The sequence below is a fragment of the Cucurbita pepo genome, chromosome LG03 (genome assembly GCF_002806865.2).
Source record: "Cucurbita pepo subsp. pepo cultivar mu-cu-16 chromosome LG03, ASM280686v2, whole genome shotgun sequence".
In the NCBI taxonomy this organism is placed as follows: Eukaryota; Viridiplantae; Streptophyta; class Magnoliopsida; order Cucurbitales; family Cucurbitaceae; genus Cucurbita; species Cucurbita pepo.
This window is the reverse complement of record NC_036640.1, coordinates 12348889-12369141: the sequence shown is the minus strand read 5'-3', so window position 1 is coordinate 12369141 and position 20253 is coordinate 12348889. Positions and strand designations below refer to the sequence as shown.

Genomic DNA, 20253 nt, shown 5'->3' with positions numbered 1-20253 from the left:
TTCAATTCTATGCATTCATTCAATTTAAATAAATTCGTGCAATGCCTATTTTTGTTGAAATTAATAAAATTTGAAAAAATAGTAAAAATTGCCATGTATTTTTTAGTTTACCACCTATTTATGGTAAAAATTTATTGATAAGAACTATTTTCTCCCTTTTATATGGTCTAAATAATATAAAATATTCCAAATGGATATAATTTAATTCGACTTTGGAATAATGTTTTAAATTTTTTACCTTACCTCAATATTTTAAGTAATATATTTGGAATATTTTTTTTACCATTAATTTGGTTTTAAAAGAAGAGCGTATTATATGGTATAATTAATTTGATTTAAGCACAAAATATTTTAAATGTTTTACTTTACCTCAATATTTTAATTTGTTTTAAAATAACCCTTTAACAGCAACTTCCATTGTAGTACCTCCAAAAAATTAAGAGTGAGGTAAAATAAAACTTTCAGTTAAACTACAATATTTTTACCATTAGTTTCAGTTAAAAGAGTGAGGTAAAATTGAAATTGTTCAAATAGAGAAAACTGAAACCGAATTGTGAAGAAGGGCGTATTGTATGGTATAACTAATTTGATTTAAGCACAACATGTTTAGTGTTTTAGATAATTAACACGACACATTGGTTGTTACCAGGTTTTCTAGTATACTCGGTGATAGTTTTGGTTCTAGTTGCTGTTCTGATTGTTCGATATGTGCCAAAATATGGGCAGACCCACATGGTTGTTTATGTTGGAATTTGTTCTTTAATGGGTTCTCTTACGGTTGGTTCACCATCTCACTAAGCTTCATTTCATATATGTTTATCATTTTCAGTACTTTCTCCATGTCTTCTTCAATTAGTTTGGAGTTTAATTTGTAGGTTATGAGCGTTAAAGCAGTAGGAATTGCACTTAAACTGACTTTCTCCGGGATGAATCAGTTTAAATACTTTGAGACGTGGTTTTTTACCACCGTTGTGATAGGAGGTAGCATTTTGCAGGTGAACTACTTAAACAAGGTAAATACTTGTTTTGTTTCATTATTGATTTATTCCCCTCCTGTTTTTATTGATCTTTTTAAAAAATAGTTTAAGAGCACTGTAAGATTTTAATTGAAAGAGGTTTTTTTAAAAAAAAATTAGAGAAAAGTATAAATTTTTTAAAATAACTCGTTGATAATTTTACAAAAAGTACACAAATTTTGAAAAATATTTTTAATGAAAAACACTTTTTTATTCAAAATCTTAGAAAGCATTTCTGTTGGTATTTCATAAAGAAAATACTTTTTTTTTTTTATTTCAAAAAATAATTAAATGCTTGAACGAAAAGTACTTTATGTTTTTTTTCCTTTCAGTTTTTAGAACCTTTTAGACTACTTTTCGTTATTCTTTATTTCTTTAATATAAAAAAGAAAAAAACACTACCAGTTTAAGAAAGGTTAAAAATGAAATAGAGAAACTTTTAGTAATTCAAAAATAAGTCAAACTAAGTGACAAACATTTAGTTTGAATCACTCATTATAGAATGATAATGTAAATTAAGAGACGATAATTAAAAAGAACGCTTGGTTATACCATAAAAAATGAGTATAAAGGTCCAAAGATAGATAATGAATTTTAAAGTTTTCAATAAAAAATGAATTTTAAATTACTTTTGAAAAAAAATCATTTTTAAGTGAAAGTGAGCACAGCAGTAAGTATTTTTTAGGAAGCTTAAAATTTGAAAAATAACTCTCGATTATTTGATAAAAAACTATACAAAATTTGAAAAACATTTACAATTTGATTCAAAATCTTAGAAAGCATTTCTGTTAGTATGTATATTTATATTGTGTTTGTATGTAGTAAAATGAAGACATTAAATATTCTGATGATAGTGGAATACCATTGATATTCATTCTGCAGGCTCTGGACACCTTTAACACTGCTGTAGTCTCTCCGGTTTACTATGTGATGTTCACATCACTCACCATTCTTGCCAGTATGATTATGTTTAAGGTAATTTATACCCATTTATTCTTCCCCTAAAATCTGATACCATTTCTCACTGATGCCTATGTGTGTCGTCTTTAAAACTGTTTTATTTCCTCAAATTATATAATATATATATAATAAAATGCAATGCAAAACTTGGTCAAAAGTCATGTTTAGAAATGGTTTTTAAAAAAGTTAAAATCAATTTTTTTACTTTCAAGATCCATGCAGATTCAAAATCAATTTTAATTACATAAAAATCACATTAAAAGTATAAATTAAAAGAATATTCTGAAGTGATTTTGAATGACAAGAAATTTTAACAATTTCAAAATTACTTCCAAACATCCTCTATTCTTTTTATACCCCTAGATGAGCTTTGTTTGTGTTTTGTGTCAAAGTTTTATGTTGGTCCGGTCAAGTCTTTAGATATGGTACATACTGGATGAGTTTTGTTTAGGTTATTCTTGAATTTTTAATTATTTAAAAATCCGAGTTATTTGGGCCATTGAGTACTATGAGCAAATATTTGTAGCACCAAGATATGTTATAGGTTGTTTTTCCTAATTTAATTTCCCTTTCTTTGTGCTGTGGTTGTATTATTACCTACAGGAATGGGATTCACAAAGTGCATCACAAATAGCTACCGAACTATGTGGTTTTGTTACCATTCTTTCGGGAACTTTTCTGCTGCATAAAACCAGGGATATGGGTAATACGTCCTCCTCCGAAGTCTCAGCTGTTGCTAGGTCGCCGAAACAACGACATAATACCAACAACACAAATTCTGACTAACACACAGCAGCCATTGTAAACAAAAGTTAAAAGCAGCAGAGCATCACAGGCCCAATCTTTTCCCTCTCCATCCAAGAATGAAACAATAATCAAAAGAAATGCAGCGTCTACATTAANCTCTCTCTCAGAGCTCATCATCCAAGAATATCATTGGTAGGGGGCAATTTTTTGGATGGAAGATTCTTGTTATTTTATTGCACCAAGCCAAACCAAGTGGCAGGCACACTAGCAAATGGAGTTCTCAAGGGACTGCTTCTCACGTTTCATCTTGTGAGGTACAAATTTAAATACTAATTTTAAAAAAGAAAAGAACAGAAAATATATATTACAGATTGTATTAAACAATGTAAGGTACTCAATAGAAGTTACCAGGCTAACATTTGAGGATACATTTCAAATTTCTGTAGACATCCTTGGTTTGGGTTTGGGTTTGGGATTGGGCTTGGGGTTGGGTTTGGGTTTGGGTTTGGGTTAGGGTTTGTATTTGGATTTTGGTTAGGGTTAGGGTTAGGGTTTGGATTTGGATTTTGGTTTGGGTTTGGGTTTGGATTTGGATTTGGGAAGGTTCTAAATGGTTTTGATTATTCAACAATTGTAATTGTTTCAGAAGTGAGTAATTTGAGTATTGTTGATACATAGTCAAATTGGCAACTGAATCCTCATTATTATCAAAAGCCACATCCATTCACTTCTATTGGCTACTGTACCTAATTCTTCTCATACGTTGCTAACAACTTGATAGATTTACTTGAGAGGTTTATAGAATTTTTCTAAGTTCTCAGCTTCAGATGCCTAATATTTAGAATAGATATATACTATCTCCCTCGTTCACCTATCTATGGTCACAAATTCTAATCCTTTCATTTAAAAGTTGCAATATTACTCATTAACCTTTATAAACATTTCAAAACTACAATTTGAGAAGAAATATTTTAGAATTTTGAATGGAAATTAGAACCGAGAATTAGTATGACAATGATCAAAAATGAAAATTCGAATTTTAACTCGATCTAGGTCATCACTACACTATTCCATGTCCCACTTTCAATCAAAATTTTACAATATTTCTACTTCATTAGTTTTAAAGCATTTATAAAAGGTTAGGTAATGTTACAACTTTTAAAAAGATATTAGGAATTAAGGACTTTTTATTTTTATTTTTATGATTTAGCCTAAAATTAACCACTTGTCGCCTCCCCAAGTCCTCTATAAACTACTGGGATGGGCTTTGGATATCCCAATTATACAAAAATAATAACAATAAATAAACAAAACAACAATATTTTAAGCCTATACACACAAAAGGGCAAATAATAATAATAATAGCAATCAATAATCGAGCTAAAATTTTCGGCATGAAAAATCATCAACAGCAATATCACGTGATACTTATACTAGTAGAGGATGTAGAATTGAGAAACCTGAATTGCATGATGAACCAAAGTTCTTAATCGTCAAAGACCACTGTCAGCTTGGAGTTCTAAATGCATTTGCTCCTTCAATATTTTTTCAACAGCGTCTGCAAAGCTTGATAGATTTTGGCGAATACGTGCGTCCAAGGAATTTGCCATTTTCTGAAGGGTGCAAACATAATCGGATTATGAATATGCACGTAATACCCTAATGATAACCATAGAAAAATAAAAATAAAAAAGTAAAAATAATTTGATTTACCAAAGCCCTTTTTAGGTATCAAAGAGAGGCAAAGACAATGAACAAAAACTAAAAATATCCATCTTACCTCCACCTTGCAAACGAGGCTTAAGGAAGCACCTTTTGTATAATGGTCTGAGCTCTTGAGTGATACAAGTTTCAGTGGAGAATCGGCTAGTGGCCAGCCTTGAGACACCTTAATAAACGCATCAATCCCTCCAATCATAGAACATACTATCGTTTCGTCTTGGTCTATGTAATCAAAGGAATGACTGCATCAAGAGTAAGCATTTCAGTCCCAAAAACAACTAAAATATAGAATTACATTACTTTACTCTCAAATACGATGATGAAGTAAGGCAATAATGATGATTAGTGGCTGCTGATAGTCTTACCAAGAAGTCGTGCATAGCGATCTACTTGTATGCAAAGGCTGTTAAGCGGTTGTATAGGAAGGAGGACTGAAAGCAACCTATCCCAGCCTAGGGGCCTAGGAAACCCTATCTACCAAGAATTCAATGGTAGCCAAAAGTGACTCGAAAGGAGAAAGTATGATCCCAGCGGAAAGAATTTTCTGTACATATCTAACTGGATGGCTAGGAACGAAGGAAGGAGAAAAGAGGGAAGTAAGGGAAGCGAAAGATAGTGCATTCCCCATCCCGAGTCATTTTCGAAAATGGGAAATATGGGTTGGGAAATTCCTTTATGGACATAGAGAGTACTCCACAAAATGAAAAAAGACAAAAAAGAAAAACCTATCTTATACATTACTTCTAATTATACAAAAGATCTGAAAATTTTACGAGTCTCACCTTGACTTGTTTGCACTCTTCACAACAAATCGCCTAAGAGTACACAAAACAATTCTATCTTGTACTTTTTTCACAAACCATTCCAATGAATTGCTGCTCAGTCAAAAGCAAAATGAACGGGTCAGATAAATTGCATTCTGTTCAATAAGTAAAAAGTCTGGAAAATTTATGACCAAATCATTACAATTACGTATAAATAGAGGTGATGTCACTATTATATGCTTTTTTGAGTTACATATTATTATCCCTCATGTCATTGCAATTCAACTCAAACAGTTTCATCTATGATTCCAGCAAACCAATATAATTGGTGAAAGTTGTACAACGCCAGTTAATAAAGCAGGTAGATCAAATTGACATCTAACAAGAATATGTAAACGAATAAGACTATAAGTATGTAACATTGTCAGTGCTATACTACTGTAAAATAAAAGACCAACCTCTTCAATTATTCTTGAGTACAGTGTGAGTATACATGAATCTTATAGAAAACAAACCTGACTGACTTTGAAGCATTGATGATATCGTGCAAGTGGACATCACCAGGAAAGATCTGTGAAAATACTAATGAATTAAGCTCCGTCAACAGAATTTACATTGATGGGAGAGAGAGAGGTGCCAACAGATGGAATTACTTGGATTTTAAACTCTAATAAGAACTAGACCATGATAACCGTGGATACAATTAGTTACGATACATAACCAATTAAAGGGATACCTCGGCATTCTTTAGCTCCATTGTTCCTTCCAAAACTTCTATTAGCAACTCGTGATTCAATTCCGATGGCTCGATCATTCCTTCAAGTTTCTGTAAGCTTGAAAAATCTTCCAAGTTTGGAATATGTGTACGTAATGACAATCTAATGAAATTATCAGCAACATCAATGACCTTCAGACCTCCAATTGTGTCCTCAACCTGTTCAACAACATCCAAACTAGAGGGAGAGAGTTATGAGGAGGGAGGGAGAGAGAAGTCATTACTAGATTGATAGCACTTAGTGGGCTATAATTCATAAGGATTATAACTTGATTACTGTTAGTTTTGTGTTGATTGTGTCAGATTTGTGCACGTGAATTTTTATTGTGTAGAACAAAAACAAGTAGAGAAAGTGAAGGTTTTAAGAGATATTTAGAGAAAAATCAGCCTGTGTGCAAGAAGAAGACCATACAAAGGCGGCAAGAGAATGGTGCCTAGGTGGTTGTTACAGAATCGTGGGGCTCTGCAGAACAAAGAAAAGGCAAGAAAAGAGCACTACAAGAAGGCGCAGTGATGCTACAGCACAACACCATGACAATTCCCTTATGAGGTCATGGCACTCCAAAATTTTAATTTCTGCCTAAATCGAGGGCAGCGCCATGGCAACTCCCTTTAGGATCGTGGCATAATCATAATCCATTTTATAAAACGAAGGTTTCATGCTCCGAGGGAAGGAGGATTCAACAAAGAGAAAATTTTCAGATTTATGATATTTCAAACCTGAGGGCAAGATGAACAATTGGATCGGGAGAAGTGGTTTAAAGTCATAACTAAGTTGCATAACTGAAGAGGTTTGAAGGTCGGGAGATTTGGATACAAAAATTAAAACCTCAAAACACATATTACCTTTTAAATATCTCATCTACTTCCTGCAAAGATTTCAGGATTCTTTTATTCTTCTCAATATGACTATCAAGTTCCAAAACCTGGAAGAAGCATAAAGAGTTTCGAAGAAAAGAACAACTTCAGAATTAGTCAAACCACATATAGTTTTTCATTGAGCTACAATACCATGATTGAAACAGTAAATGGAACCATGGCTTAATTAAGCTCATTAGATCGACTGCTCCCTAGAAACGTGCTTATAATTGATCAAAATTGAATAAAAAGAACATGTGACAATAAAAACAAAGTTAGAAGTAATAAGGTAATAGAAAAGACCTCAAAAGCATTGCATTCAGGGTCAACTATCACGTTCATTTGGTCTTCACCGTTCATAGAGCAGAAATTAAATGTTTCATTCTCAGGATCCTGCAAGATTGTAATGAAGAGAACATGGTGACAGACATTCTCACAAGGGAGGAACTTTTATTAGGCCTATAAACAAGCTATGTTGATCATACGCCAAAAATAATAGAGAAAATCAAACCTCAAAATCAAATTGAAAATAAGGAAAAAGTGAACTTAAATCATTGCAAAAAAAAAAAAAAAAAAAAAAAAAAAAAAAAAAAAAAAAAAAAAAAAAAAAAAAAAAAANAAAAAAAAAAAAAATCAACAACAACAAAGACGGAAGGAAAAATCAAACATTAGTAGTAATGTCTCGAAACAGCTTGGCAGAATATCTAATCCAATATATTGTACAGTTTATTTTCTTTAAATAACGTAAGGAGCAAGAGCCTACATAATATGAGTTCGTCTAAAAATTTCAGATATTACACTTCCTCGACCTTCATCCATCTGGTTTTTGCCCTAATTTCTCATTCGCCCAATTACTGAAATGAATACAAGTCACAAACACCTTCCATAGTTGGATTTAATTCTTTTCAACATTTAAGTCAGGCAACTTTTAAGAAAATTTAAGTTAAATCATTGTCTTCCTCCGCTCATCCTAGTCTAGTAACTGTTGGTGTCGTACAAACTGTTTTGCAATGGAGACTAACCTGTGATGTAAAACGATCTAACGACACATTTAATAATTCGAGATCCACCTCTAATTTATTAGAACCTGTGATCGGAAGCAAAAGAAGGACGTCAGTACAAATAGGAGGCTAAAAAGTATAAATCAAAACATAAACGAAGAGATTGCCTTCTATATTGGTTCTCTTAAGAACCTCTATCTCATTAGAGATTTTGCTGCTTTCAGCTTCCACCGCAACGAGTTCCTCTTTCATGTGTTCCACATATGCATCTAGAAAGAGATTTAAAAAGTTGTGAAGGAAAAAAAACATTGGAGAAATCGATCAAAGCGCAGGAAAGGAAACATAAATCATTAATCTAGTAGCAGTTACTAAAATGAAGGAAAATTCATCTAACAGAATGGAGGACGAAATTGTGAAATGCACACATAAATGCATTCAAACCATAGTAAATTCATAAGTAAGCTTAACAGAATTACCTAAATCATCAATCCTCAAGAAACTATCAACGTTAGAGCATTCTGACAGAACCTGCTGCAGCCTGCTCTGCACATTTCAAAGAATAAGAGCCACGAGTTTTTCTTTCAACACGAGAGAGAAAAAGTAAGGGATGTAGAAAAGTAAAATAATCGGCAATAGAAAACCTCGAGATGGAGAGCGCATTCCTTCAGTAACTTCTCAGAACCTAATGAATCCGTGCAATAAGCTTCATCTTCCTCCAAAGATCTCTGCAACTCTTCTAGCTCGCTGATGCGACTTCAGTTTAAGTAAAAATGACGTCGGATTATACATTGCTACACGTAATTAGTGCACACAGAAACAAGACAGAGAGAAACCTGCGAACTGCTTGGAGATCGAGGCTTGAAGACACAGACGGTGTAGCTTCCATCGATTCCGGCATTGTTTTCTCCATCGACAGCCGGAATTCGCACAGAACCGAGAGAGATTCCTCGCGTTATTCCCCTGAGCGAAACTCAAAACGAGAGAGAAGTGGAGAGAATTTTTAGTATCCCCGTGGCGAGCGCTTGAATAATGGGCTTTGGATGCAAGATTTTGCCCGCGTAATTGAGAAGCAGAAGGAGTTTTAAAAATATATAGTAAAAAATTCAATTTTTACCTCTAAATTATTGACTTAAATCAATTTTCACCGCGTAATTTATATAATTTTTACCATTTTCACTAAAAAAAAAACTTTAGTACATATAATATTTCATTTTAATAAACTCAATTATTTTTGTTAAATTAAAATATGTACAATACAATACTATATAATATATAAAATAATAACACAATTTTTGAATTTTTAAATTTATATATTTTAAAAGTGAAATAAAATTTTATTTTTATTGAATCGGAATTCCACCTAAAGATCGTTTAAAATATCACAAAAACACTCATTTTCACGAAAGGAGAAAGAATAAACTCTTTGACCATTGAAGAGCACTCTCTAAACCGAGCCAAGCTCAAGTTATACGCCTCAAAGAAACTTCACGACACTGATTACACACGCTCAAGTTAAACACCTCAAAAAGAACTTATGAACACTAATGTAACACACGCCTCAAAGAAACTTCTCGACACTGATGTAACACACTGAAAGACTGCAAAAGATGATCAAATCAAAATCCTCGACTAGTCTCCGACCCAAAAGGAAAAAAGAAAATAAAAAACGGGATCCGATATAATTAGTATTTGTTGTTAAATTGGTTGAGAAAGAAAGAGAAAAGCAGAATTGAGTAGAGGCAAAGGCACCTGGGGTTTGAGATTCGTTACCGCCATGGATAAACGAGGAAGAAGAAAGGCATTCATAAAGGGCTTGTTCAGGCTGAGGAACACAAAATATATGCTTAGAGTAAGAAGACAGAAAGGCATTATAAGGCAAAGAAGAGGGCCAAATCATTCATTCACCCCTTTCTAATCAATGAACTATTTGAACTCAAATACAAGTAGAGAGTACACCTCATCAAAGAGATTTTAGTTCTTTTTGTTTTTAGTTTCATTCCATACAGAAAGAAGAAATCAAGAAATCTATATTTGTTAATGCAACTGTGTGCAAGTACAAATCTAGTCGTCTATGTCGTTGTCGTCATCAGAAAAAGAATACATAATACACAGAAGCAATATTCTTGTGTTGTGTTCATATTTTTTTTTTGTTCTTTTTAACTCGAAAAAGGAAGGTAAATCCGAATAATATCTCGTTTTCTAAGCTTACGCCGACATATGGGACATTTGTGTTGAGTAGCAATGGCTATTTCAATGCAATTCCTGCAGAAAATGTGCCCGCATTTTGTCGTCGTTTCTTCGACCAATGGTTCTATGCAGATCGCACACCGCAACTTCCGATCTGCAGGTGTGTTGCTACTATTTAGTGCAGGTGCAGAAGGAATAACAATGTCAGTTTTTACCTGCAATAAGGAGATAACAGTTCAATTTCAAGTTCTACTAAACAAGGATGGGAAAATGATGTTAATCAGTGATTAACATCATAGATCTACTTCAGATATTGGCATCATTACGCATTGAACCTCAAATATTTTGTGGTTTTGAAGTTGGTTAAGACTTCGCTCAAATCATTGCCCAAGTTTTGTGCCAACTGAAACTTGAATCAATGGCAATCTATGGCCCTCACAGAAACTTGCACAAGATGAAGCAAATTTTTAACAGATTGGTTTGAGATGTTTGCACGGAAGAAAAGCATCTAAAAGATATTCCAAATTCACAAGGGATTAACCGAAGGATTTGAACTTTATGGATCAAAACTTGAATCAAGGTTTTCCTAGAGATTTTAGAAAAGTTCTTTTTCCTTTTTTTCCCATTTGGGTTATACTTCTGTGTAGAAGAAAGGAACAAATAAATCTTCAGTAAACAGCCACATTATTTAATAACAGAAATCAATAATGCAACTTTCATCGAATGAAGCCTGAATTTTTCAGAACACATTATATTCAGTTTCAATATATACACAGATGAACAGGCAACTCCAAGTTTTTGCAGGTGAAAATAACCACTAAATTAGTATTACCTTAGTGGCCCTACTACTGGTTTCACAGCTTAAGCGGAGGTCCAAGTTGTGAGTTGTTTGTTGTTCCTGTATGGATACACTATTCCTAATCGTACGGGGCGACCAAATTGTAAAGGGGGGCCAACTTGATACATCTGCAAAATAGTTGAAAACAGGTTACATAAGCAGATTGGCAACAGAGTAATAAATGATAATAAATGTGTTAATTCATTTCACTGTTTTTTCCCCTTATGAATATAACCAGGTTTCATTGAGATAAATGAAAGAAAGAATATAAAGGGACACAAAAAAGGAGGCAAACTACAAAAAATGCCTTCAATCAAAAGAATGGTAATTTCACGGTTAACTGCAATCAAAATAATTTTCAAAGTTCGGGCAGGAATGTGTTCGTTAAATTAGGTAATTGGATGCAAATGAAGTTGGACAAACTGGTTGGCAATGAAAAGAGGAGCAAGTTTTGAACATATGATTACTAGTAGAAATAAAAATCAAAAACCCAAGATTGTTATGTAAATACAAAGCTCATAAAAACTTTAAACAACAGCATGCATGTTAAGAACTAGAGATTTGATTTCATAAGATTTTCTCTTACCTAACGAAATATAATTCAAATATGCATTATACTGATTTTTATTCAACCAGTCTTGTGGATCCAGATATAGAAGATTCAAAGTACATAAGAAAAATCCAAGAATGTGAATATATTGAACATTCTAAAAGAACATCTTGAGTGTACCTTATAAAATACCGGGAAATGGTAATGTAGCCATACTATCTGAGAGAAATAACCAACTATTGAAATATATATCAAGAAGTTTAAGAATTGGAAAGAAAAGGAAACAAACCTGTGAGAGCACTATAAACTTCTGTGCTGCCATTACGTCTGACGACTACACCGTAGCTACTCTCAAAGTGGTTTCTTCGAAAATTCTTCCTGGCCTAAAAAAATTTGAACCATCTTAAATTCCTCATGTGGCCTAGTTAGACAAATAATCATAATAATTTACCGAAAATACTGCATACTTCAGCAAATTTCCGCGGGGAGATTATAGCAATGTCCTCATCAACCGCGTCCGTAGCTTGTTCTTGGTGACGATTATAGTACTGTGCCGCTTCGTCATGAGGGCCAGTTGGATCAATGCACTCATCTGGGGGTGGACAATTTAAGTCAATGTCCAATCTTGTTCTTCTCTCAACAACTCTTGCTCTCTGTTCATGTAGATCATTTGTACTTCGAATGCTCATTCCGACAGCCCTTTGTGTATTTCAGACCTGAAAAAGTAGAATCATCCACAGAAATGAAGAAGTAATTCAGATCTAAATAACTACGAGGTTGAATCATCCGTAATGTAATTCACTAGAAGTCTACATTGAATTGAACAAATGAGTTAAATGTTATAAAAAAACGAAACAAGAAACACAGACCTCTCTTCCTTTTCGCATCATTGATCAAGAACAAAATCTAGAGGACCAAAAGGCCAGTGAAATGGAATATTGATAGGATGCACAATTGAAAATCTGTTTAATTTTTTTAACGACAGTGCGTATCAAAATTAACCTGTTTAGTGGTTATAAATGAAAATCTGTTTAATTTATACAAAGTTCGGAGAACCGTGACGAAGTTTAAAATATGAAACCGACGATTCCGTTTTTCGAATTTCTATTATTCAAACTTAATCTTATATAAACTATTTATACTTGTATAAACCGTCTAAATCGACCATTTATATCAAGGATTGTTTTCTCCAATCATGGCCCTTGAAACTGTGATTTAAAAATAAAGGCCCAAATGAACTAAAAATAAAATAAAAATGACAATAAAACCCCAAATGAACATCAAAAAAAAAAATTAAAAAAAAAATAATAAAACCCCTAATTTAGCTAATATATTGTTGAGATTTAAGCCCTAACCAGACCCCAAAAAACACATTTAAAACCCTAGAGAAATCGAACCGTCAGTACAAGCAATTCAAAGCATCATCTTCTCGAATCTGAAACAGACGTGCTAAAACCTTAAACAGACTTTGTTCAAGAGTTCGGAACTAGGCCGAATAACGGAAAAAGGCAAGAATCGAAAACACAGAACGAAGCACAAACACATTAAAACCTAGCAGAAAAACCAGAAACAAACAAGAAACAAAAAGATAGGCAACAAATCAGAGAAAACAAACATGATTGGAGCAATATAACAGTAGTATGAACAAAATAGTAACGGAGATGGTACCTGGAGGAGAAGGGAACGGCGGACTGCGGCTGGAGCAGGCCGATCGAAAGAGGAAACCCAAGAAACTTGGCGAGAGGAAGCGGAAGATGAAGAAATGGGGAAAGGAAAGGGAGAAAGGGGAAGGGAAAGAGGGAGCGGCAATCGATATAAAAGCAATCTTGGCTTCCATTCCATATATGTAGAGGTGTTTTCTTTGAAAAACTTTACATCCTTACCGATCCTCCTTTCCTCGAAATTATTCTTTATTTGCCATCTTCGTTGCTCTTTGTCCTCTTCGGCGCTTCCCTTATTCTTCCCCGCCCCTCCCCGCCGTGGGCTCTCGCCAGGCCCATTAACTTTTCCGGCCCATAATTAAACCGGAATGGGATTCATTACGCCGTTTTTTTTTTTTTTTNAGGATTAAAAATCCTTGTACTAGATTAAAATATATGTCTACCGTCTATTGAAACCGAGTTTCGTTAGTTTTAGGATTACTTTTCTATTACCGAAATTGACCTCTTTAGGAGTAAAAAATTTAAGGTCAGGTTCTAGGAACTAAAGCTCAACTGTCCAAGTTAATTATTAGATCGTCGGTCCTGACCTTCTTTATGAAGAATGGATGTTAGTGGATCGATTAGAGCGTTCTCGGGTGGTTATAGGGATCTATGACAACTATTAGGGCATTCTTAGATGATTATATGGGTATATGACAACTATTTATTATCGAGACACGTGTGAAAAGCTAAAAAACGGTTGAAAATGAGTGAATGCTTCACTCATTATAAACATGTTAAATTTGTAGCTTTGATCCCAATGATTGAATGGTTGAATAAGATGAGAACCAAGAGAAATTCAACATGATTTTCTACTTCAAAACGGTCTTTCTTCCCCCTTTCCATGGATGCTTTTAACGGTCAAGATTGGTTTGATTTGATACAAGTTAGGAATCTCTTTCCTACAACACTCATAGGAAGAGAAAGTGTTTTATATCCTTTCCTTTAAATGAAAATTAATTTCTTTAAACATGTGAATATTATATGGTCTATATTAGTAAATTGTAATAATATTTTTAGACCCAACTCATTTTTATTTTTATTTTTAATAAAAGTAAAATATTAATATTTATTTATTTAGTTTCTCAATGTATATTTCAAAAAATTACATTCAAAATCTATTTTCAAGAAACATAAATCATAATTATAAAATTAAAATAAATACATGTATAAAAAATATATTAATAAATTTTTAAAAATTAATAGTAAATAAGTTGCTTTTAAATTGATTATTTAAATAAGTTGACGAACGAATCCAAACGTTTTGTTGAATTGAATGAGCTATTGAGAAAACCGAATTTTTTAAACACTCATATTATCCATATAAGGATTTAATCAACATCTCGGGCATGTATGAAACACTTGTAAAATATAAAAGATGTCATCCTTTATAATATATATATATATATATATATATATATATATAACATTAATTTTTATCTTTTTTTTTGTTTTTTTTTTTTTTTTTTTAAGGAATATTTCATCAATAAAATTGAAATTCCAATAACAATAGTAACCTAATCCTCATTCTAGAGATGGTTACCGATTCAAGGGCACAAGGTAGTATAGTTTATCGATCACTTGATTGGATAATATTTGATATAATACAGACGTCCGCACCAATGATAAATGTTTTGAATAAAAAAGAGGTGGTGGCATCCATAGAGCATATACCCAAAAAGAACAAAGCCTTGCCACTAACCTCTTGGCCATATGTGCCTGCCGGCACTCAGACTTCCATTAAACAATTCCTCGCCATAACCGTTCCATCAGGCTAAGTGTCACAATCGCACTCATAAGTGTCATCATCGCACTCACCGTGACACCGACCAATCATTTCCCCATGGAAAACAGCCACATCTCTGTATGAAGAATAAATCATGTACTTTTACCAAAACTCCGATCAACCTAAAACTTTTGCATAAAAATGGCTGCATTTGAGCTAAATTTTCAAAATAATCACACCCAACAAACCAACCCCTCATCCATGATCACATCATCCTTTGATTTGGTAAATCACAGATTTGCTTTTGAGCTTTTGAGTTCAGTCGTGATTTTAACGGGAAATAAGAGTAAAAGATCTCGTGTTAAAGAATGGCGTACCTTAGAATTTTCAGAGCGATTACGACTCTTGGTGTTAGAAACATTAACCCCAACCGGCAAACTTCCGTCCTCAGATTGTCTCTCCTCGCGCACTCTGGTGAAAATGCCACTGTAGTTCTCAGATGATGTTGGATCGCTCTCATCCCAGTCACCAAATTTTGGGACAGTGGCACTACGATCCGGCTGCAAGATCAAACACAAGAGATTATGTCATTCAAAGTCATTATATCAAATCTAGAAATTAAAAATTAAGCACTCTTGAACATTATATTTCAAGAGTGAATGAAAGGAAATGAGAAAAAGAAGCTACCGTTTCATTGCCCCGAGGAACAGATCGTTGACGTGATCTTCCGGGAGTCGAGGGAGCTAAACCATCATGACTACCTCCTTTAGGTGAACCTGCACCCCTTCTTTCTCGTAATGGCGAAGATGGTACGACAGTTTTTGCTTCATTCCTTGGATGCTGCCGTGGATGAAGAGGTGAATTTTCTATGCTGCAGTCAGAACCTACGCCATTTCTCGTAGTCCTTTTCGATGAATTACTGGTCGTGTTATTGCCCTCGCGTTGATGATGTGGAGAGTTAGCCTGACGTTGATGACGAGGCGAGTTAAAGCTTACCCGACCTATTGATTGATGGTCCAAAGGGGAATCAACAGGTTTCTTCATGTTACCATCTTCCAAGCCCGAATCTTCTTGTGAATGCTTTGGCCTTGATGCTTGTTGACCCCGACTCTTCGCTGACTTTATACCATTAGAATCCCGACCAGGCATTTCCGGGGCATCGTGGTGCAATGGAGACTCGGTTTGCCTCCTCACAAGAACACCTTCTTTGATTCTGTGTTGCTCATAGTTTGACCTCACTGTGTCTAAAATCTCCACTTGGTCAAGAGAAGGATCATTCATATTTATCCTCACTAATTTAGCCTTTGTGGCATTGTCAAAATAGGCTGTATACGGGACATCATCCCCATCATCCCACTTACCAAATTTTGGTACTTGTGAACTCCGCTGCAGCAGTAAAAGAAAATATTTACTAATCTATTTTTAGAGGACCAACTGTTAGACGAACACTATTCTCCACAATGGTATGATATTGTCCACTTTGAGCACAAACTCTCGTGGCTTTGCTTTGGGCTTCCCCAAAAGGCCTCGTACCAATGGAGAGAGAATTCTTTATTCCCTAAATTAGCAGACGTAGGACTTTTATCATCCAACACCAACCATAAGCAAAGAAACTAGATTTTTCGTTATGAATAGGATCGTGTTCGTGTGCAAAATGATCTGATTATTTGACCGATATTATGAAATTATCATTGAAGCATACAAGTATGAAAAATGAAACAGAACATTTCCGAATCTCAAATGAAGGATGAACTTGCTCATGGTGATAAATATTTTCTTAGAAGCATCCAGCCATGATATTGAAATATTTCTAACTACTCGCCAAAAGACGCATATCCAGATATCACTCAACCAGAGACGGTATCAAATTCATGGTAAAAGATCACATTCTTGTTATCAGTGTTGTGGTATTGCCCATGAATTGTTTATGAATAAGATATCCCACATGAATTGTTTATGAATAAGATATCCCACATGAATTAAGGCAATTAACATTGGCATTGGACGCATTTTAGCTCGAAAGGAAAACATGGAGCCAAAAGGCTCAACCCACGCTAGAGATTACGACCGCGATTCTGCATTACGACCTCCATAAGCAAGCAGTACCCGATAAAGGAGAAAAAGAGAGATCAAAACAAGCAAAACAATAAGCTAACCTAAGCACTGCTCAACTGATTTGGACATATACCCTTGACCGAGCTAAAAGGCTCAACCCACGCTAGATATTACGACCATGATTCTACATTAGGACCTCCATTAGCACGCAGAACCCGATAAAGGAGAAAAAGAGAGATCAAAACAAGCAAAACAATAAGCAAACCTAGGCCTACTCAACTGACTTGGACATATAGCCTCCACCGAGCCAAAAAGCTCAACCCACGCTAGAGATCATGACCGTGATTCTACATTACGACCTCCATAAGCAAGCAGAACCGAATAAAGAAGAAAAGGAGAAATCAAGCAAAATCCTAAGCTAACATAAACATTACTCAACTGATTTGGAGACCGAGCCAAAAGGCTCAACCTACGCTAGAAATTACGACTGCGATTCTGCATTACGACCTCCATAAGCAAGCAGTACCCGATAAACAAGAAAAATAGAGATCAAAACAAGCAAAACAATAAGCTAACCTAAGCATTGCTCAGCTGATTTGGACATATACCCTTGACCGAGCTAAAAGACTCAACCCATGCTAGAGATTACGACCATGATTCTACATTACGACCTCCATAAGCAACCATAACCCAATAAAGGAGAAAAGGAGAGATCAAAAGAAGCAAAACAATAAGCTAACCTAAGCATTACTTAACTGATTTGGGCATATCCCCTCGACCGAGCCAAAAGGCTCAACCCACACTAGAGATTACAACCGTGATTCTACATTACGAACTCCAAAACAATAAGCTAACCTAAGCATTACTCAACTTATTTAGACATATAACCTTGACCGAAGAGGTTTAGATGTCCGAACCCTCCCACCAACAAGTGATTGAACTAAGAAAAGACAAGTAAAACAGCAAAGCCTCGAGAAATTCCGAGAAATATGACCAAATCATAGATCGCAACAGTTCGCAACTCATAATAAATAAAATATCCAAGAAATTCAGTATGCTCCATTGTTTTGGAAACAGATAAGAAAAGAAAAAAAAGGAAGAAGAACGCGAAGAACAGAGAAGTTTCGAAAACTCACAGCCATTTGAAGTTGCACAAGGATTAACTTCCAAAACCGTACACTCTCAAACGAAATCGAGCATCGTATTTTAACTTCTTCGAAGATCCACCTGCACTGAAAAAGTTAAAAACAAACGAAAATCGAAATATGATGAACAATAAACCAATAAACTAAAGAAAAGCAAACTTCCATTAAATTATTGACCTGCTCTAGCGACATTATTGGACTCGAAGTAGGACCAGAGGCATAATCCAGAGAATTAATGTGAAAACGCTTTGGAAATCGGATAAAGTTGCAATTACAATTGCAAGACAGATCTGCAAATAATCATTTCCGTTTTGAACGGAGAAGTTCGGCGAACTGAAATGAATTAATTTGGGGAGACGAAGAAAATGATTTGAAAACAACATTTTTCACTCCACATTGAGGTGAAAGATTTTTGTATCCTTTTCACTGTTTCTCTGAACCTTTGGATAAAGAAAAGCAAAAAAAATATCGAGAAATGGAAAAAATGATGAGGGATGAAGACGACGAACTTGACAACTGGATGATTAAAATCATCGACAGCGACCCGTCTGTCGGCCCATTAATAGTGCATACTTCACACTCTCACCTAATAAATATTAAAAAATATAATTAGTTTGAGAAATTTATCAAATCAGAAAAATTAAAATTTTGTATTTTGAGTTTTATTATATTTTTAATCATTTTAAATTTAGGTTTGATTTTATTAAACAAATAATAAACTTTATTAACATTCTGATTATAGGTTTTATATTTTCACGTGGTATAAAAAAACGTTATTATTTAAATTTTTTTTTTTTAAATTTGATTTATTGACAGTAGAAAGACCAAATTTAGACAAAAATAAAATAACATAAAAGTTTGAACTTTTTTTTCTCTCAATTTTGACAAATACTTTGTATACTAATAAGCCATACACTCTATTTGAAAGAGTAACGTGATATATATATATATATATATATATATATATATATATATAAATTAACCTTAGTTTGGTACAAGGTTTTTCTTTTTTTATAAAACAAACCTTATTTTAAAATTAATTATATTTTAATAAGCTTATAAGCCATAAAAATCTAAATAAGTTCATAAACCAACCGAGATAAATTGAGTTTTTTTAGCCATCAAATATATTAAACGTCCCTATTTTTCTTTTATTTTATTTAAAATAAAATAAAAGTGGTAGGTTGCAGTGTTGTATTTTAAAGAGACAAACATGGCCCACAATCTAAATTTGAAAGAAAAAAAGATCTAAATTTGCATATTGGTTTTATTTGTATTTAATTTCATATTATTATTTATCCTCACAACTCTTAAAAATGATTTAAAACTATTTAAAAGGTAATTTCTAAAAAATATATATTCTAATTAAGTTAAATAAATATTTTAGAAACTAACCTCATACTTTTATTAAAAAACAAAATTAGAATAAACAAACCCACACAACCCAAAAAATTTACGTTGATAATTGCAAAAATTATTAAATTAAACTATGAGAAGTTTATCCATTCCATTCCAGAAATAAAGAAACCAGGAGAAGAGCATTGATCATCTTCTTCCCAGGCTTTTACACAGAACAGAAAGACAATCAATTGATTAAACAGCAGCCATTAGATGTTTGCAATTTCAGGTCGTGAAGTAATGTGTACGTACATGCATTGCGTGGGAGCCCTCATTTCTTCCCGCTCTTCTTCAGCCCAGCTCCTCCAAACGCCCCCTTCTGTTGGGCCTTTGCTCTAAGCTCTCTGAGCGCCTGTATAACCATCCAAACATCTCAAAATTGTAATTAGCAGACAACCAATGGTCTAGGAAGTAATTTTGGCATGGTTCATTTTGGTTCATGTAGTTCTAAAATGTCCTTACAACATTTTAACATAAATTTTACACATCTCAAAATTCAAATCCTTCGATGCAAATTTATGGTTATATTGCAAGAAATTTAGTGAATGAATCGGTACTAATGAGATAAAAACCAAAATGAACAAAAGTAATAAAAAACTAGCATCTAAATCAGTTGTTTTCAATCTTTTCTTTTAATAAGAACCGATTTCAACTTCAAAGTTCAGTTCTAACCTTTTCCTCGTCCTTCTTTTGAATATTTGCCATATCAACCTGTTGAGAAAACGCAGAATGAGAGTTGCAGTTCAGTTTTGAAAAGAAGAGTATCCCCACAACGAATTAAGATAGAGACAGTTGCAGTTCCCTCCATTTT

General features: G+C 33.8%; 4 protein-coding genes across 6 annotated transcripts in view; 1 reads left to right on the top strand and 3 right to left on the bottom strand.

Moving 5' to 3' along the window:
• Nucleotides 1-2830, top strand: part of LOC111791099 (probable magnesium transporter NIPA2) — a 5348-nt gene extending 2518 nt beyond the window's left edge. The window contains exons 6-9 of the mRNA XM_023672302.1: nt 650-777; nt 876-1013; nt 1899-1991; nt 2580-2830. Coding sequence (XP_023528070.1) covers nt 650-777; nt 876-1013; nt 1899-1991; nt 2580-2762 — 542 coding nt within the window. The 3' untranslated portion in view covers nt 2763-2830. The remainder of the gene's footprint in view (nt 1-649; nt 778-875; nt 1014-1898; nt 1992-2579) is intronic.
• A 464-nt stretch (nt 2831-3294) lies between these two features.
• Nucleotides 3295-9641, bottom strand: LOC111791098. Of its 3 annotated transcripts, XM_023672299.1 has the most exons (13): nt 9593-9641; nt 8677-8803; nt 8485-8596; nt 8320-8386; nt 8011-8112; nt 7865-7929; nt 7146-7235; nt 6831-6910; nt 5946-6162; nt 5725-5780; nt 5228-5320; nt 4504-4687; nt 3749-4336 (listed from the first exon to the last, which is right to left on the bottom strand). In XM_023672299.1, exons 2-13 carry the CDS (start codon nt 8751-8753, stop codon nt 4217-4219), a joined length of 1263 nt encoding a protein of 420 aa, XP_023528067.1. In that variant the 5' UTR covers nt 8754-8803; nt 9593-9641; the 3' UTR covers nt 3749-4216. The 3 variants fall into 3 exon arrangements, with proteins under 3 accessions (XP_023528068.1, XP_023528069.1, XP_023528067.1); XM_023672300.1 differs by lacking the exon at nt 9593-9641 and having other exon boundaries at nt 3295-4336; nt 8485-8587; nt 8677-8913; XM_023672301.1 differs by lacking the exon at nt 9593-9641 and having other exon boundaries at nt 3748-4336; nt 8677-8792.
• Nucleotides 9642-9850: 209 nt separating this feature from the next.
• Nucleotides 9851-13332, bottom strand: LOC111791100. The gene is made up of 5 exons (XM_023672304.1): nt 13087-13332; nt 11886-12134; nt 11708-11801; nt 10863-10996; nt 9851-10245 (listed from the first exon to the last, which is right to left on the bottom strand). Exons 2-5 carry the CDS (start codon nt 12105-12107, stop codon nt 10000-10002), a joined length of 696 nt encoding a protein of 231 aa, XP_023528072.1. The 5' UTR covers nt 12108-12134; nt 13087-13332; the 3' UTR covers nt 9851-9999.
• A 1290-nt stretch (nt 13333-14622) lies between these two features.
• On the bottom strand, nt 14623-18498 carry LOC111791404. The gene is made up of 5 exons (XM_023672728.1): nt 18222-18498; nt 18036-18126; nt 15532-16230; nt 15222-15404; nt 14623-14980 (listed from the first exon to the last, which is right to left on the bottom strand). Exons 2-5 carry the CDS (start codon nt 18039-18041, stop codon nt 14933-14935), a joined length of 936 nt encoding a protein of 311 aa, XP_023528496.1. The 5' UTR covers nt 18042-18126; nt 18222-18498; the 3' UTR covers nt 14623-14932.
• Nucleotides 18499-20253: the final 1755 nt, after the last annotated feature.

Excerpts from the sequence above, each read along its gene's own strand:
- LOC111791098 (XM_023672299.1), bottom strand. The coding sequence starts at position 8,753 with ATGGAGAAAACAATGCCGGAATCGATGGAAGCTACACCGTCTGTGTCT. Across the intron at positions 6,911-7,145 it reads CTGAATGCAATGCTTTTGAG|GTTTTGGAACTTGATAGTCA; the intron begins GTCTTTTCTATT and ends TGCTTCTTCCAG. Across the intron at positions 5,321-5,724 it reads AATGCTTCAAAGTCAGTCAG|CAATTCATTGGAATGGTTTG; the intron begins GTTTGTTTTCTA and ends TTGACTGAGCAG.
- LOC111791100 (XM_023672304.1), bottom strand. The coding sequence starts at position 12,107 with ATGAGCATTCGAAGTACAAATGATCTACATGAACAGAGAGCAAGAGTT. Across the intron at positions 11,802-11,885 it reads CCCCGCGGAAATTTGCTGAA|GCCAGGAAGAATTTTCGAAG; the intron begins GTATGCAGTATT and ends AAATTTTTTTAG. Across the intron at positions 10,997-11,707 it reads AGTTTATAGTGCTCTCACAG|ATGTATCAAGTTGGCCCCCC; the intron begins GTTTGTTTCCTT and ends ACTATTTTGCAG.
- LOC111791404 (XM_023672728.1), bottom strand. Across the intron at positions 15,405-15,531 it reads TTCCTCGGGGCAATGAAACG|CCGGATCGTAGTGCCACTGT; the intron begins GTAGCTTCTTTT and ends TTGATCTTGCAG. Across the intron at positions 14,981-15,221 it reads ATCGCTCTGAAAATTCTAAG|AGATGTGGCTGTTTTCCATG; the intron begins GTACGCCATTCT and ends TTCTTCATACAG.